At 33.4% G+C, this 19,578-nt stretch overlaps 1 protein-coding gene across 1 annotated transcript; it reads left to right on the forward strand.

Annotated features, from left to right (window-relative positions):
• The first annotated feature begins 8,888 nt into the window (after positions 1 to 8,888).
• Positions 8,889 to 14,090, forward strand: LOC117923813 (protein argonaute 2-like). Its single transcript, XM_034842280.1, has 3 exons — positions 8,889 to 9,658; positions 10,492 to 11,680; positions 12,315 to 14,090. Exons 1-3 carry the CDS (start codon positions 9,061 to 9,063, stop codon positions 13,756 to 13,758), a joined length of 3,231 nt encoding a protein of 1,076 aa, XP_034698171.1. The 5' UTR covers positions 8,889 to 9,060; the 3' UTR covers positions 13,759 to 14,090.
• Positions 14,091 to 19,578: the final 5,488 nt, after the last annotated feature.

Consider the following 19,578-nt stretch of genomic DNA (forward strand, 5'->3'; position numbering starts at 1 on the left):
GGTAAGTATGCTTGGAATTCGGGAAACATTTATATTGGAAATTGGAAAAGGGCTGCCACTTTCAATATCCACAACACGCACTCCACATGAAAAAGCAGTCCACAAGGGAGACCTCCACGGGCTGCATCCTTGGATCTGCACATGCACTATAGGAGAGAGGGTGTGGCCATCCAAAATGAGGAAAAGAGATTTTTATTAATCTCCATGGGCGCACTATGAGTTTGATGAAAAGAAAAGTGGCAGCATTCAAATTTTATTTTATTTTAACACAACCGTACAATGGGGATTCTCCAAGGCTGCCACTTTAGGGTGAATTTTTTTTTTTGAAAGAAAAGTGGCAGCACGCTGCCACTTTAGGGTGAAATTATTTTGAAATAAAAGTGGCAGCAGGCTGCTACTTTAGGGGTGAGATTTTTCTGAAAGAAAAGTGGCAGCAGGTTGCACTTTAGGGTGATATTTCTTTTGAAAGAAAAGTGGCAGCATGTTGCAGTTTGAGGGGTCTACACCTCAATTTCCATAAAGATCTTCATGGTATATTCGAGAGAACCATGCACGCCACTGATCCAAAGCGAGTAGGCTGCATCTTCCAAAGGTAAGTGAGTTTCCTTGTTTTTGAGTTTTTGATTTCTTTTTATCCATTAGTTTATTAGTTGTTTTTCTTTATTAGATTGAAAATTAGAGCTTTGTTTGTTAATTTTTTACTCTATTAAGTTTTCGAGTCTCTAAAGTTTTAGTTAATTAATTTATTTGGTTTTATGTCATCATCATCTTGTTTTTATTTAATTTTAGCTCATGGGTTCGTCCTAATTAATTCGTGTGATGCTTTAAAATTTTAGTGGATTAATTTATTTGATTCTATGTCATTATCATCATGTTATTTTATTCTTTTTTTTTTATTCATCTTAGTTAATTCATCTGATGCTTTAGATTTTTAAGTGACTAATTCATTTGGTTCTATATCATTATCACTATGTTATTAATTTCAGTTATTTTTTGGATTGATCATATTTGGTTTCCCAGTTTTTAGAATTTTAATTATTTAATTTATCTGACCCCTTGTCATTATGTCCATGTTTTAAGTGTGTTAAGCTCTAGTTCCTGATTGATCCTTACTCAGTTTGGGTGTTTTAGATTTGTAAGTTTTTATGGTACTATTTTTACATTACCTTAATCATAGGTTTGTGTGTTCAACTAATCTAATTTAATTATTGATTATATGCTCAGTTTATGCGCTTGATTAATCCTTGTTAGTTATCGATTGATATTTGGTTGACTTTATTTGATCTAAGGTCGTTTATTTTTTTCTTTGACATTTGTTCATTAAATTTAATTCTTGGAGGCCATCGGAAAATTATGAAGATTGGCCTCCAATCTCACCACTTCAATTTTCTCGGTTGTAAAAAATTCTACTTTGTGATTTTGTTCTCTTTTGTTTTGCTTGGTATTTGATTCACACGTTTTATTGTTTTCAAATTAATTTCTTTCATTTTTAAAACATAACACTGTTTTCAAAAGATCCCTTTAAAAATCCATTTCAAAAATTCATTTAGAGTTCTTAGAATCAAAATCTCATTCCCTTTAGAAATCCATTTCAAAAATTCATTTAGAGTTCTTAGAATCAAAATCTCATTTTTTAACATAATGTGCAACCATGTTTTGATCGGTTCGCGTCTTTCAAATAAAATTACAGTTTTGAATAAAACACGAATCAAAGCTTGTGGTCCCAAATAAATGGGATAATTCTAAGCTAAATTTGTGTATATCGATTGGGGAATTGGTGAAACCCCTACATAAGAAAATCTTTTCAAAAATTATTTTTGTTGCCACCTTTGTCACTTGTTGAAATTATGTCTATCTTTTTTAGGAATTATATACAAGATGTGTGTGATAATTAATGTTTTCATATACTTTGATAATTTTTGTTATGCTAATTAGATAACAAGCATGCTAGGGTTTCTTTATTTTATTATTATCTAATCCCTCATGTCTTATGGAAGCGCATTGTAAGTTATCTATGCTATCCAGGTATGCCCCCCTATCACCTACTTTCTAAATTTTGTAAACAATCATGTCACTATGAAATATGCATATGTTTGATAATTCTTAGGTGTTTAGATGTATGCTTGATTCGCTATGATTAAATGCATGTTGTGTGCTATACTTCTATACTAACTCTGATGTTTTATGATAGCGCTTGAGAAGCGGTCCGGGTACGCATCCTAACCTTCCTTTATTGTGATTTGATATTGTTTAGCATGCTATTTTTTTTTTTTTTTTTGGAACCACCTAGCCTACTTAGGTATCCATAATTAACCGATTAATTGCCACATTCCCCTTAACTTAGCTAGTAGAGACCTTTTTAGGGCTTAGAGGGGTGCTACCTCCTAGAGGTACCTTCCCAATAAGTAACCTGATCCCCGGACCTAGACTCGGGTTTTTCAAAGACATGCTTTTTCCAAAAATTATGGAGTCACATTTAGGGTTTTTCTTTCTTATTTTATTTTCCATTTAAAATAAAAATAAAATAAGTGGCGGCTCCAACTTTTCCAAAACTAAATAATTTTTCACAAATAAAAAGCGAGTCTCGCCGATCAAGTGGGGACGCACGTGAAAAATGCGGGTCCACACATACCCATCCCTTCATGATCATTGAACCATCTTAGCTATTTATATACATACATACATACATACATACATATATATATAAATGATATAAAGAACACATATTTATCATAAACATAACATTTGGTCAGCACATTTTCAAATCATATCTCATGATATTTAAAAAATAATGAATATATATCTATATAACATTTTAAGCATGAGATACATAATTCTAAAACTAAGTAAAATTATACATAATAAAATCATTCACCTTTTAGATAGGAATTATTGTACTACATCCATTATGACAACTTAAAGATCCAACCTTCCACATAGCACCACCATAGGAGCTTTTTCACACTTCTTTCTTTTTCTTTCTTAGTAGGTGAACACCCTATTTATAAGAAATCAAAGCAAGTAAACATATAGGTGACTTGTCACTAGGTGTCGATCAAAGGGAAGTGATTAGTGTATCCTTTATTGAATGGAGATGACACATGGAAAGTGCTTGATCCTTGTAGCTACTTGGCATGTGCAACAGCTTACTAAGTCACCACATCATACTAGGTGTCAAGCGATGAAGATAGCTTAGTGTCCTCTAGGTTACATGCATTTTGACACCTCGTGCTTGTTTGCATGAATTGTAACACCTCATACTTGTTTACATACTTGAACACCTCATGCTTGGTTGCATGCCTTGGACACCTCGTGCTTTATTACATGATTGGACACCTCATGCTTCACTGCATGCCCTTGACACCTCATACTTGGTTGCATGCTCTTTGACACTTCATGTAACCAAATTGAATCTTAAAATTAATATTGCATCCAAAACTTAGATTTTTCCTTTTTAAGATAGATTCCTAAAACCATTAAGATAATATTAATCAATGGTTAAAGGTTTGGCTTTTTAACACTTCCCACTCATAGTAACTTTGTTTTAGGAGAGATAATGATAGGGAAGTCTAGGATAACTAATGATCAAAAGTTACCAAGAAATACTAGTATCAAGTAATAACCTATCGTATCATTCCCTCATGCAACTCACAATGATAGGTGTAGTTAATTTTGATTTTTAATTTTATTCAATCAAAGACTATATCCATATTTTTGGATTTGGCTATTAGATTTGTAAAAAGTAAGATCAAATTATAGTTACTAGTGATCAAGGTCTTCCAAAGAATCACTAGTATCTCAATAAGAACCCTTTATAATTTATTTAGAGTGATCTCACATAGAGGATTTGTTTTTATCAATTAAATCTTGAAAACATAAAGAAAACCATAAATTTATCGTGTTCTTACTACTTTTTTTTTTTTTTCTATCTTCATGTTAGCATCTCCAGATCAATCAAGTTAGCTAAACATGATAGAGGATTTCCCCTCACATTCTATGTTTGGTTTTCAAGCAAATAAAATAAAAAGATGGAAAATAAAAGAAAATAAAAGAAAACTTAAAATTTTATTAAAGAATTTCAAGATGAGATATCAATCTCTTTCCCTACATTCTTTTTCTTCTCCCCCTCCCAAAAACCCTAGAACCAAAAGAGTTTATATAATAAATTCAAAAACCTAACATGTGGCACAACTCATTGGTCACTTATTACAAAGAAAAGTCATAAACAACCTAAACTACTTAAAATACTATGAATTCTACATGAGTATTAAGCATTTTGAATTGGATGGAAGCACTTGGAACTTATTTTGACATGTTTCAAAACTCAAAACTTGATCAACAATGGTTGGGTTCAAAATTAGGGTGATTTTCTAATCAATTTTGAACTCATAAGTGAAAGAAAAGTGGGCAATTCAAAATCAAGGAGGTGAGTTTGAAAGTCAATGTGAATTTCGAACTCACCCACTACTAGTTTATTTCCAATGCCCATAACTTCCTCATTTCAACTTCAATTTGCACACCATTTGAAGCTTTGGACTCATGGATTCTTAAGCTTCAAAAAGATATATAGAATTCCAAAAAAATTACATTAAAAAGTACTCTAAATTTCACTTCAAATTCAAAGTACATATTGCGTTCAAATTTTGAGTTCAAATTTCCATGTGAACTTGATTGCATTTGCTTCAAACCTCCTTCATTATCATTGCTTACCCTCTATCTCACTCCAAAACATTTGTTGCTAGTAATTCATGCCTATGGCTTACACTTTATGCCTTTACTTAGACTCTTCATGGTTCCAAAGTTTTGAGTCTATCATTTATGCATATTCAACCCCTTCTACTTTCTTGATTGAGAATGGATTTTGTACTTAGCATTTTTTTTCATCCCTTAAACATGGAATTATGTTCAAAATAGAATTTAGATATATAGTTAGGGTCATAACATCAATTTGAGTTAAGTTTGATGAATTAAGTTTTGTCATGTTTTTGCCATTGGAGCGCATATTTTGGCTCCAATCACATATATGCCTTTTAGTGTTCATTCGTAGGGAAGCATGTGTATTTCATCACTTTAAGTTGATTACTCTAGGTTTGGATATGTGTACCTAGCACCTAGGAAATCTGATACCTTGGATGAATTCGTTCAATTTAAGGCAAAATTGGGAAACCTACCGGGTAAATATATCAAGACACTTTGATTAGATTGAGATGGTGTGTCTAGTAAGTTTGATTCTTTCCTTAAGGAGCACTAGATTAAATCCCAATTGTGTACACCCGAGACTCCATTCTAATTTGGAGTAATGGAAATAAGAAATCAAACTTTAATAGACATAGTGAGATCAATAATTTGTTTCTCATCACTTCCCATATTCTTTTGGGGATTTGTCTTAAATATTGTGTTATACCTTCTTTACCTAAAGAGGTAACTAGTTTATAAGATATCGAAGAGGATTTAAGGGTTATTTCTTCATAGTCAAGATAATCATAAGGTGTTTATTAATGCAAAATTTAGTTTTCTGATAAATACTATATGATAAGTAATAAGGCAAAGAGTAATATAAACCAGAACACATTAGAGGATAGTCACACTTTTGCATAAGATACTATGGATCCAAAGGTTTAGAAACATCCTATCCCTATGACTCATAGTACATTAGTACCTTATCCTAGTGAGAGGTTTGTATCTCACAAATTATGATGAGCAATGAGTAGTGTTGGTGCTCTTTTTTGGCAAAGGGCCTTGAGTGTTAATTAAGAAGGCATATGGAAGCATGGTGATTCTCTTAGATCTTGTAGGTAACTCATTTGGAATGAAGTAGGGATATTGCTATTGATCAAGATCAGGTTGTCTACTCAGTTCTAGATGAAAATATAGAATGGGCATAATATATTCTTAGGATTATGGTCCTTTGGGACTGCAAGAATAGGAAAATTGTGTTATGTCTCCTACAATGACAAGCATTTGGTCAAGTGTATGATGAAGAACTCCAATAAAGGTTTGCTACCCTTTAAGTTTGGAGTTGTCTTTCTCAAGATCAATGTCTTTAGATATTTAAGAAGAGAAATCACATCAAGGTAATACCATATGCCTCTGGAGTGGGTGTCTTATGTATGTGATGCTATGTGTTAGACTAAATATTTGTTTTGTAATAGGGATAGTGAGTAGATATTAGTTTAATCCATGATTAGAGCTTTAGGTGAATGTTAAGCATATACTCAAGTATCTTAGGAGAATGAGGGATTATATGCTTGTGAGTCTTTTTTATAAATTAGTACTCTTTAGGTATTTGGAATTAGATTTTTAGTTTGATAATGACTTTTGCAGGTCTACCTTTAGGTATTTGTAAGCTCTAAGTGGTATTTGTTCCTACTTTTAAAGCAACAAAGGAAGCCTTTTTGGCTTAGAGGTAGTTCCCTTGGTTGTATCATCCAAGATGTTTTTATGTGATAATAGTAGGGTGGTAGCATAGTTTAAAGAGCCAAAGTACCACTAGAAGAGAAAACGAATTGAGAGGAAGTACTACCTTTTATGTAAGATAATTCATAGATGATGTGACTGTAGAGCATATTCTTTCTATTAATGGAAAAAATGGCTATCTTTCTTATTACATGGAAATGACATGTAGCAATGTGTTTAAGCCTTGTAGTTACTTAAGTAGGTGAAGCATACAAGTGACTTGTTGGGTGACTTACCTAATTATCAAATAAAGGGAAAGAATTTGCATGGAAATAACATGTGGCAATATGCTTAAGCCTTCCAACTACATAAGTAGGTGAAACATATAAGTGACTTGTTGCATGATTTATCTAGGTATTGATCAAAGGCAAAGGATTTTCATGGGGATGACATGTGGCAATATGCTTGAGCCTTACAGCTTTTTAAGCAAGTGATCGCATGTATTATGAAACCTCGTGCTTAGATTACATGAACCTTGTAGCTACTTAGGAACGTATGGTTGAAATCTCTCACAAAATAGAGTAGGTGATGTAGTTGATTACTGGACAAAGAATAAGCAAGAAGGTGACACACTTGGTTTCTTTGCAAAAGATAAGCAAGAAGGTGGTGCACTTGGTTGTTTGGCAAAGGATAAGAAAGAAGGTGATGTTTTCATTTACTTAGCAAGAAGAAGGGAAAACTCAAACAAATTATTCAAAAAATTAAGGTTGTTACAAAATGATCAATGAATTCATCATAGGTAAAAGCAAAAGTAGACTTACCAATAACAAGACTCTCGACATGGATTATCAACTTTGGCACCATAAAACTATGATAGGACACAATAATAGAAACTAGCTCTAGCATGGCCTCTCCCAATTGACCAATCGACACTATGAGCTTAAGGCACCATATGTATGTCATCTTATGTCAACATTGAGATCAATCAAGTCATAATCAACTAGTGAAGGAATAGTTGTATGCATGATATGAAAGGTTGAGAGGTTAAAGAGGTATAGTAACCAATAGTATGGCCTAATGTTTGGTAGTAAGTACATAATTATTTGAAAATGAGGAGTGAGAGAGTTTAGTAGAGGCTTAAGGTCTATTTGGTAACTGTTTTCGAAAATAATTTTCTATTTTTGAGAAAACATACTATTTTTAAAGAACATGTTTTAATTGTTTTCGATTGTTTTCTAAAAGTTGTTTTAAAAATAATTATATAAATATATAGAATAATGAAAAATAAAACACTAGACATAAAAAAAAAATTAAATAATAAAAATAGGTTTAAAACATTTTAAATTTTCAAACAATTTTTTTATTTTATAAAACATCATAAAACAATTTTCAAAAACAATTTTTGAAAATAGTTACCAAACAAGTCCTTAAGCATCAATGGCACTAATAATTCTGTCTCAATGATACCCGGTATCTTCTTTATTCAACTATTTCCTCAATTTTATTAGTTCGAACAATAGTCGATAAAAAATATTTATTATTACATGATATTCCATTTGTACCCAACAATGTTTTTATCTTTATTACTTTGGGAACAATTTTTTTAATTTGTACAACTAAATCATTGTGAGTATTTTTTATTTTCTTAACAATGATATGTGATTGACCAAATATATTTTTGAATGAAAAGTTTATAAATCTTTTTTTTTTTTTTTCAAAAAACTATTGCTAAAACATGTTTTAAAAGAAGGTATCCAAACATACCTAACATTTTTGGGAGAACTTTCAAATGGATATAAAAATTTGATCTCAATAGCTTTAATGTTAATTAACTAATAAGTTATACAAGGATTAATGCGAATTTATAAAATAAAATCTTAAATTATATATAGAAATTAGATTTCGTTTATGAAACAGATGGGAATAAAAAGTAGTCCTTCCACTTTTCTTTTATTTTCATTTCTAAGAATAAGAATGAAAGAAATTAATAGATTCAAACCTTATGCACTTTTGAACCAATAATTTCATACTGTCGAGGAAAGACAACTTACTCTTATAGATGTGAAATTAGATATATTTATTCATTGAAAAAAAAGAAATAATTTATTGGAAGTAAGAAGAAAGTTGATGAATTCACTTAAAGTGATTTAATAATGTAAGGACTTTTATATTAATGTCAAATTATTTTTGTAAACATAATTTAAAATTTAAATAAAAACAAATTAATTATTCTGACTTGATACTTAGAATTAATTTATTCTTATTTGAATTTGAAATTATGTTTATAAAAGATATTTGAAATTCATATTAATGAAATAATTATGTCATTAAGTCAGTTTAAGTAATTAAGTTGACTTAGGGGGTAACCTCCGGAGTAAAACCGAGAAGAAAGCAATTTGAATAGGTCCTGTTTGAACTCCACCGCCATCCAATCGACAGTCACATTTCTACCGAATTTACATTTTCTTTGGACTGCAGTTTTATTACCAATGATTCAAGAATAAATTTTCATATTAAATGATTGAAAAGCTTTAGTGCATTTCACAAACCCTTCCCCTCATTTCACAAACCCACTGACCTACAAACCCTCTTTTCCCTTCTCCTTTTAGCTCTCAGACTCCTAGTGAAAAGTCAATTGAGTCACCGCCGAGTTGAGTCTCTGCTATGGAAGATCGCCGGAGAGGCGGCGGCGGCTATAGAGGAAGAGATGGCGGTCTCCATAGGGGAAGAAGCGGCGGTGATCACCCGCGCCATCACCACGGAGGAGGCTTTAGAGGAGGTCGAAGGCCTGGGTACAGCAGAGGGTACGAGGAAGACGCACCGCCGCCACCAGTGCACCGGTGGAGAGGGCCTCCCGATATGGGTCACGACCGAGACTACTACCACTATGGCGGAAGCAGTGATGGGTATGGTGGCAATGGTGGCGGGGGGTGGCGGAGCTCTGGCCTCAGCCCTAGAAATTCTCCTGCGTGGCGCCCTCTTCCTCCGTCGCCGCCGCGGCGCCCGCTTCCTCCGATGTCGCACCCGCTTCCTTCGCCGTCGCCCCCCCGGCGCCCTCTTCCTCCGCTCTCGCCCCCGCGGCGCCATCCTCCTCCGCTCTCGCCCCCGCGGCGCCATCCTCCTCCGCTCTCGCCCCCGCGGCGCCATCCTCCCCCGTCGTCGCCCCCCCGGCGCCCACTTCCTCCGCCGTCGCCGCCTCGGCGCCCGTTGCCTTCCATGCCCGCTTTTGTCGAGTCCCGGAGGTCTCCTGATATTGTTCCAGGTATTGAAATGGGATTTTTTTTTTCTTGTTTTGTCTATTTATTTGTTTAGATCTTGGCTTGATTTTAACCCTCTTTTGGCTGCCGAAGAGGTGGAGGAAAATGAAAAGAAAGTGCATTATTGGACCATTTTGTGTTTTCTTTTAGATCGGATACTCATAGATTCAAAATACCTGAATTCTTCAATGTTTTGTATTTATTTGAAGTTTTGGTTTTATTTTCTGTCCTCTGGTTGCCGATGAAATGGAGGATAATGAAAGAGGATAAACCCTTCATCTATATTTTTGCTAAGAAGCCAAATGGGCCCTTGTTGGGTGTCTTCATCTTCAATAAGCCTTCAAACTGGATTATGATCACAATATTAGAGCGCTTTTGGTAGTGATTCTAGAAAATGTTCCTAATATTTCAAACACTTGAATAATAAAAAATTTAAGAATTAAAAATGTTATAAACACTTCCTAAAATCACTGCCAAACTGGCTCTTAGTATACGTTTGTTTGTTCAAGTGTTTAGTGGGTTTGGTTTAGATTGATATGATTACAAACCATAAGTATTTACTATAGTTTGTACCTCCTGTGGATGAATGGTTTTGTAAGATTGAGATAAGAATGTTAAATTCTCCAGGAATGTGCCCCCCTTGATTCATTTCTTAATTGAGTGGGATGGAAGCTGAAAGCTTTTTAGTAGGAAGTCTTCTTCCATTATCATTTTTTGTAAGCAAATGATTTTGCATCGTAAACGATGTGCCCTAGAAATTTTATGATTTATATACGTACATTGTCTGATGGCCTTGGAAGCTTTGTTTTTATTACTTATACTGATCCTTCTATTCCAGAAATGGAGCCATCAAAACTTTTAGGTAGCTTGCCACCAACATCCTCCTTGGAACGCATGGACAGAGTTCTCCCTATAAGGCGACCTGACAAAGGTGGCACAAATGCAATCCAATCTACCATGGTTCGTGTCAATCATTTTCCTGTGAAATTCAACTCTGAGAAAATCATTCTGCACTATGATGTTGATATTAAACCAGAGGTGCTACCCAAGCATGGTCGTACCTTGAAGTTATCAAAGTCTAATCGCTGCATGATAAAAGAGAAGTTGTTCTCTGATGATCCCTCACGATTTCCCTTGTCAAGAACGGCTTTTGATGGTGAGAAGAATATTTTTAGTGTTGTTGAGCTGCCCACTGGAAAATTTAAGGTGGAGTTCTCTGAGAGCGAAGACATGAAGATCTGTTCGTATATATTCACCATAAAGCTTGTGAATCAACTAGAGCTTCGCAAGTTGAAGGATTATTTAAGTGGGAAACTTTTTTCCATACCTCGTGAGATATTGCAAGGGATGGATGTGGTGATGAAGGAGAATCCTGCAAGGCATATGATCTCTGTTGGACGGAGCTTTTACCCAACTCTGTTCTCTCTAGATGATGATCTTGGACATGGCATTGTAGCTTCTAGAGGATTTTTACATAGCCTCAAGCCCACGGCCCAGGGTTTAACCCTATGTTTGGACTACTCAGTCTTAGCATTTCGAAAGCCAATTCCGGTTATAGATTTCCTTGAGGAGCATGTTAATGGATTTAAGTTGAATGATTTAAGAAGAGTAAGGAAAGAAGTTGAGGTTGCTCTAAAAGGATTAAAAGTTAGAGTCATTCATCGTCTTTGCAAACAAAAATACACTATCTCAGGATTAAGTGGTGAGGACACAAGGTATCTTTCATTTATCGCTGAAGACCTAGAGGGCAAATCTCCAGCAAAGAAAGTTGGGATTATTGATTATTTCAGGGAAAAATATGGGAAGGATATTAAGTACAAGGATATTCCGTGCTTAGATTTGGGGAAAAACAATAGGAAGAACTATGTACCCATGGAGTTCTGCATCTTGACTGAGGGACAGAGGTTTCTCAAAGAGAACTTGGATAGAAATGGGGCTCAGAAGTTGAAAAATTTGTCACTGGTTGCCCCTAAAGTCAGAGAGAACAACATATGTGAAATGGTGCGATCAAAGACTGGACCATGTGGGTATGTGATTATGAGGCGTAAATTTTGTTTTAATATAATTGTTGTGTTCTAAAATTTTCTAATTTCTCCTGCAAAGATTATACCACATTGTCTGAAGTTGGTTGCTTCATTTCACATATGGCAGCTGGCCATTTTTTCCTTTGTTCATTATCAGTAGGATTTGATTATTTTCATATATGTTTTTTTTCCCTAATAGGTAAACACTTACCTAAAGCTTGGCCACCACTGGGGTATATGTTATGACATCCTTAGTAAGCATTTGGCTTGCATGTACTTAGGAGATCTCATGCCAATATTGAATGGTTGGGATTGTATCATTTCTTTTAGAGTTTCCTTTTATTTTAAAGCCCCAATACACATTTTCATTTTGACATGTCCTGAATCCAGTCTGTTATTGGCATTGATTTTCATATTTAGCATCAACTACTATTACTACTTATCCCTTAGGGATAGACTCAGAGAGGTGTAGATTACCAAATTGTTAATATGCATCATGCATAGGTGCACAAATATTATGAGTATCAACAGACCAAAAACTCAATATGCTGATGGATTCTATTACATTACATGCATGATTTGAGTTATGCCTCTGAATTTTTTTCTTATTATCTTTTTTTTTTTTCATTGTTGGCAGTGGAGATATGATCAATAACTTTGGGATTGAAGTCAACATGAGGATGACTACAGTTGCAGGACGTGTGATTATGGCACCTGAATTAAAGCTAGGAGGGGCTCATAATGGAAGGATGAGCAAGATTACTGTGGACAGGAACAGGTGTCACTGGAATTTTGTAGGAAAATCTGTGGTGGAGGGCAAACACATTGATCGGTGGGCTGTACTTGATTTCAGTGCATATGAAGGATTCAACAGACTGAATCCTGGCCACTTTATTCCCAAATTTATCAGGCGCTGTGCAAGTCTTGGAATTAGAATGGATGAGCCGCTTTTGTATCAGTCGTCTGGAATGAATGCCTTCTCCAATGTTGCCATGCTTCGTGAACTGCTATTAGGAGTAGCTGGCAGAGCTCATGATAGTACAAAAAACCAGTTGCAAATTCTTGTATGTGTGATGGCTAGGAAGGATCCTGGCTACAACTATCTCAAGTGGTTCTGTGAAACCAACATTGGGATAGTTACTCAATGTTGTTTGTCCAGCCCTGCAAATAAAGCAAATGACCAGTATCTTGCAAACTTGGCTCTCAAGATGAATGCCAAGCTTGGAGGCAGCAACGTGGAGCTCATTGACCGGCTTCCTCATTTTGAGAATGAAGGTCATGTAATGTTTGTAGGTGCTGATGTCAATCATCCTGGTGCTTGGAACTCAGCTAGCCCTTCCATAGCTGCTGTTGTTGCCACTGTAAATTGGCCTGCTGTAAATCGTTATGCTGCTCGTGTACGCCCCCAGCTCCATCGAACTGAGAAGATTCTAAATTTTGGGGACATGTGCCTGGAGCTTATTGAGACCTATGCTCGGGTGAATAGAGCCAAGCCGGATAAGATTGTGGTGTTTAGGGATGGGGTGAGCGAGGGCCAATTTGACATGGTGCTTAATGAAGAATTAGTAGATCTGAAGGGGGCTATCCAGAGGGGAAATTACAACCCAACAATCACACTTATTATAACCCAGAAGAGACATCAGACTCGACTGTTTCCAGAAAGCAAGAGGGAAAGGGGTCAGGACAGGAGCTTCAATGAGAATGTGTCTCCAGGCACGGTTGTAGACATAACTGTGGTTCACCCCTTCGAGTTTGATTTTTATCTTTGTAGCCATTATGGTGGTATTGGGACGAGCAAGCCAACACACTACCATGTCCTCTATGACGAGCACAGGTTCACTTCGGACCAACTCCAGAAGCTTATCTACAACTTGTGTTTCACCTTTGTGCGGTGTACCAAACCTGTCTCCCTTGTTCCTCCTGTATACTATGCCGACCTTGCTGCATACAGAGGACGGCTCTACCATGACGCCCTGGAGTTGGAGCGCCCAGCTTCAGCTTCTGCAGCCTCTGCAGCTTCATTTGATGAGAGGTTTTACCGCTTGCACGGGGATCTGGAAAATACGATGTTTTTTGTTTGAAAGTCCAATTGTTTCTTTTTTTTAGGGAAGAAGATTTTTGACGTTATTTTTCACTTAAAGGCCCTCTAGCGTAGAGCTCCTATGCATGCAAACTTATGGAGTTTGTGCGTGAATCTAATGGGTTGCTAGTCATGATAAGGTGTCATGCTGTACCTCCTGTTAGTGCGTCGGTTGCTAGACATGATAATGTGTCAGGCTGTATCTCCGGATAGTGCGTCGTCTCATATGCCTGATCCATTTTGGACATGCAATGGGAGGAATGTTATTTCTCTCTTTGTTTCGGGCCATTTTAACCATTTTTAATAAAAATAAAAAATCCCATATCTACACTACCCCTTAGAATATTACCCAATCTAATTCCCAGTCCACGTGAATTGTTTCGGGGTATTTTCATTATTATTAATATCATCTTTTTAAAGCATTAGCAACACAGCCTCAAATAAGGGTTTTATAGTTTATAAAAATAAAACTGCTCCTAATTATGTTTATTATAAAATTGTTTAATAATTTTTTAATTAAAAATTTAACAAAATAAAATCAATTTAAAAATAAAAAGAGAAATTTATTTTTAACAAGATTTAAAATTTACTAATAATAAACTTAATTAAAATGAAAATATTTATACTGTACATAAATTTAAAAAAAAAAACTATAAATAAAAGTTATTTTTGAAACATGGAAAATAACTTAAGAACCAAATTTCCAATTTTCACTTGTTTTTCAAAGGCTATTTTAAAATATCATTATACAAATTTGGAAAATGGTTACAAATAAAGCAATATAGATAAAAATTATTTTTAAAACATCGCAAATGGGTTAAGAACATTTCAAATTCCTAAAAACCTCATAGAATAGTTTTCAAAAATTGTTTTTGATAATTCTTTTCAAATAGAGTCACAGCCTTGGTTTTGATATTAAATCTCTATCAACTAATTTATGATAGAATAGAAGTTTTTCGTTATGATAGAACCCTTAAAAACGTAACATCATAATGTGTATCTTGAGTATAGTTGGTCTTCATCGGCAATGACATAATCCATGAGGAACATATGACCACCTTATAAGGTCATACCCAAAGGTCAAAGCCACTTAAGACTCTAGCATAAACTTCTTTTAGCAACCTTGGTTTTATCATCATAAAAAATTGGGAAATTGTGAAACCAAGGTTTGGTTAATCTCGGTTTTGATGATAACAAAATAAGATTTGAAATTAATAATTATATTTCAAGTGCATTTAAGCAAAAAGATTTCCAAAGTGGCAATCATAAAGACAAAATCAAGTCAAAAGGAAATATATAAGAAGACCTCAAAGAGAAATATTTTTCAAGACCTAAGTTTCATAAGATATCTTTGTAAGGTTGTTGGTGCACTAGGTTTTTCATTCATTACATTATTTTATGTACTACAATCATCCAAAAGTTATTTTGTTTTAAATCTTTTAAAATTGGATGATTTCATGTTTTCAACTAAAAGCTTGTGTCAAATACTTTTCAATCTTGTTTAAAAGGTTTTAAGTTGACAAAGATAGTTGTTGAGCCAAACACAACTCAATCGGTTGAACCAGATGAGGAACTAGTCGATTTGTTCAGCTCAAGCAGTCAAGGGGTGCAGAAACCTTCTCTCTCTTCTAGAATATTTGTTCAATCAGTCGAGGTCCAATCGAGAGGCGATTGAGGTCCAACAGTCACTTGTCATGCATTAAATGCTAATGGCTAGTGAACCGGTTGAATTGAACCTCGATCGGACGAACCCCTAACGACTAATTTGACTTTTTTCCTCTATAAAAAAGGTTTCAATCTTCATTGTTTCAAGAGTTTAACCTTCATAAACCTTTCTTGAATATATTTGAGTCTTGGGAGAGTGTTTTTTGCCACACCATTATTTTAAAACTTGCATATCATTAGTGCACCTTCCAATCCTAATTTTTCTTGTATATTTGAGCCTAAAGTTTTGTACTAGGATTTTGTGAGATTATTTCTTATCTTTTGTAAATCTTTGAGATGAAGAATCCAAGTGTGAGATATCACTTAGGGATTCTTAAGTGTGGGTATCACTTGAGGGGTTGTTTAAAAGTGAGATATCTCTTGAAGATTATAAAGGGTGCTTTGAGCCAAAAAACCAAGATGGTGGATTAGAACCATATTCCAATTGTATTACTTGGAGGCTTGGTTTGGAAGCTTTGAATTAGTGGAACCTTAAGCTTACAATTAAAGCTAGAGGAGAGTGGACGTAGGGCGGGTTGCATAGAACCACTATAAAAATCTTATGTTTGCATTCTCTCTTCTATACTCTTTTACTTTATATGCAATTATCCTCATATTGTTTTATTATATATTTACATATAATTGTCTATTACATTAACGTAATTTAATTTTGCAAAAAAAGATCATCACCCTATTCACCCCCCCTCTAAGGTGATTACCTTGGGTTAAATTAGCCCAAATTTTCTAACATAAAGCATGAAACTAAGTATGAGGTGTTGGAATGGATGAAACTAAGCATGAGGTGTCAAAATGCATACAACCAAACATGAGGTTTTGAAATGTAGGAAAACAAGAATGAGGTGTTGGAATGCATGCAACCAAGCATGAGGGGTTGAAATGCATACAACCAAGTATGAGGTGTCAAAATGCATGCAACCAAGCATGAGGTATTGGAATGCATGCAACCGAGAGGACACTAAGTCATCTTCATCACATGAGACCTAGTCAAGCATGTTGACTCATGGACCTACTTCATCTACTCAAGCAATTGCATGGATAAAGCACGTCACTACATGTCATTTCCATGCAATGAGAAAGACACTAATAATTTTCCTTTGATCGACACCCATGTAAGCCATGCAATGAGTCACCTATAAACTCACTTGCTTTAGGTTTCCATCCATACTTATAAATCTTCATCACATGAGACCTAGTCAAGCATGTTGACTCATGGACCTACTTCATCTACTCAAGCAATTGCATGGATAAAGCACGTCACTACATGTCATTTCCATGCAATGAGAAAGACACTAATAATTTTCCTTTGATCGACACCCATGTAAGCCATGCAATGAGTCACCTGTAAACTCACTTGCTTTAGGTTTCCATCCATACTTATAAATATGAGTCTTCATCTACTAAGAAAGAAAAGAAAAGAAGTGTGAAAAAGCTCCTATGTTGTTTTTATTCCAAAGGTTGGATCTTTAAATCATCATAACAAAAGTACTATGAAAATTCTAATTTATAGTTCTAATGGTAAGTGATCTTTATAATGCTTGATTGTATTTGGTTTTAGAATTATGTATCTCATACTTCAAATGTTATATGTGTTCATTATTTATAAAATGTTATGAGATATACTTTGAAAATGCGTTGGTTAAATGTCATGTTTATAATGCCTTGATATATATATATATATATATTAATAGCTAAAATGGTTTGGTGATCATGAAGGAATAAACATGGTTTAGGAAAGTCATATCTAAGGAGCCATGGTTTTAAGCAAGACCATTATGACCCCTCTAGTCTTTTATGGGAACTTACCTAGTATGCACTACTCACTGAAAAATCATTGCTACTATCATTATGGTACTTTACATTATTATTGTGGATGTGATTGTCACCGGCCTCGGACCAATATTGTGCCATAAAGATGGAGAGACATACAATAGTTGATTAACCTTATGATATTTTGAGTTGAGAGATGAAGGGGCATTGAAATAGTTTGTATGAGAAGTGTGCTGAGAGATGTAAGGGTATTATCTCTATATGACAATATGTTACGTGAAATATATGTTGTCTATGAACGCATATATGATTTATATTGATGGAGGAAGGGATGTAATGGAGTAAATAGGGTAGTTACTAATAAATGATATATTATCCTATTGGATTTGATTTCAACTAGCACACTAAAAAACATTAGAGACTAGCCACTTTTGTAAGTCTCACTAAATTGAGCATTTCCACTCAATATCATAGTTCCCCTCTTATTTATATAAAATAGTTTTATAATGAACTATTTTGTCTAACAATGTGTATAGTTTCCACAAAGTAAGCACATGTATTCAAATTATGTTACTTATTACATGATTGAAATTTATGACATGATATCCTTGTTTTTATTAGGCGATATATAATATATAATATATACTTGATCAAGACTCATATCATCATTTACTAAGAAACTTGAGCACCCTTTTCTAAAACCCTTTTCAAGTATTTTATACATTTGTAAGAAGTCATATGGTTTAGGTAGACATTTTCTTAAGTTCTTTAGGCTTGATTATTTTTTTGATTTATAAATTAGTTACTTAATAGATATTCACTTTTATATCAATTATTAATTGATTATCTTATTTTGGGAGATTGTTAATTTAGATTTGGAGACTTAATCATTATGTTGTATGACATTTTATTTTAGTCGTATTACTATTCTAAGTAAGTTTAGGTGGTACTTGTTGGAATCATTATTATGCTGGCTTCTAACTTTTGTATTTTAGGACTATCATATTAGTATTAGAATTACAATAAAATAATAATTTTAATGGTTTTTAATAAATGAATTTTTATTTTATATACTTGACATCAATATTTAAAATTAGAATTATTAAATTAATATAATTTATTATTGAATTAAAAAAGAAAGGATCAATAGAAAATGAATCAAACCTTTTGGAATATTGATGTAATATTTCAAGAAATATTTTATATATTCATATTAAGAGAATATAAGAAAGTTGAAATAAAGGTATTGGTTTTGTAAATAAAATAATATAAATTTGACATAATAACAATCTAATGATTTTGAAGATAATTTGAATGTAATTAAATAATATTTTAAATTTTAATGAGAAAAAAAATTAAATATGAATAGTTTCATTTATGGTATTTAATTTAAATAAGGAAAAATGTTAACTATTTCTAATGGTTATGGTTATGAGATATAAAATTATGAAAGAAAAAGATAATTAAGAGTACGTTTGATAGTGATTTTAGCCTTTGTAACACTTGAAAATTTTTATTTTTCAAATATTAGAAATGTTAGAAACATTTCTTAAAATTGTTGTCAAACACACTCTAAGAGCCCCTTTGATAGTGAATTTAAAAAGTGCTTTTACTATTTTTAATACTTGAAATTTTTTATCAATCAAGTGTTAAAATGGTTAAAAACCTTGTAAGAAACAGTGATTCTCCTAGAGTGTGTTTGGTTAAAAATACTTTGACTAAAGTGTTTTTACTCAAAGTATTTTTAGCTTTAAAAGTGTTTTTAGGAGAATCATCATTTCTTCAAAAAATACAAGTGATTTTTCAACATTATAAGTGATTTTTAAAAATTTTAAAAGTATTTCCTAAATTTTGCTAAACATCTCAATTTTTTGACAAAACACTTTTAAGGTAAAAACGTTTCTTAAAATTACTGTGAAACAAATTTTTTATTTTGGAACTAGGATGATAAGAATAGTAAAGAGTGAATCAAAATGTTTATAAAAAGTATTTTATATATGGACAAAGAAAATATAAAAAAGATATTGATCTTCTAAATAAAATGATATAATATAAATTCTAGTCATTGTGAGGTATTTAACTTATCAATTATAAAATTAATACAATAATGAGAATAAGCTATATAAATTAAAAATTAATAATAAAATTAATAAATTAATGAATATAAACTGCATAAATTTAAAGAATTAACTTAGGATCCATTTGGAAACACTTCTTATTTTTTATTTTAAAAAATAAAAATTAAGCAGTAAAAAGTTTTTAATAGCTAAAATTTTAAAATAATTTTTAAATTTATTAATGTAAGTGTCTATGAGTTCTTGTGTTTTAT

Source organism: Vitis riparia, chromosome 10 (genome assembly GCF_004353265.1).
Source record: "Vitis riparia cultivar Riparia Gloire de Montpellier isolate 1030 chromosome 10, EGFV_Vit.rip_1.0, whole genome shotgun sequence".
In the NCBI taxonomy this organism is placed as follows: Eukaryota; Viridiplantae; Streptophyta; class Magnoliopsida; order Vitales; family Vitaceae; genus Vitis; species Vitis riparia.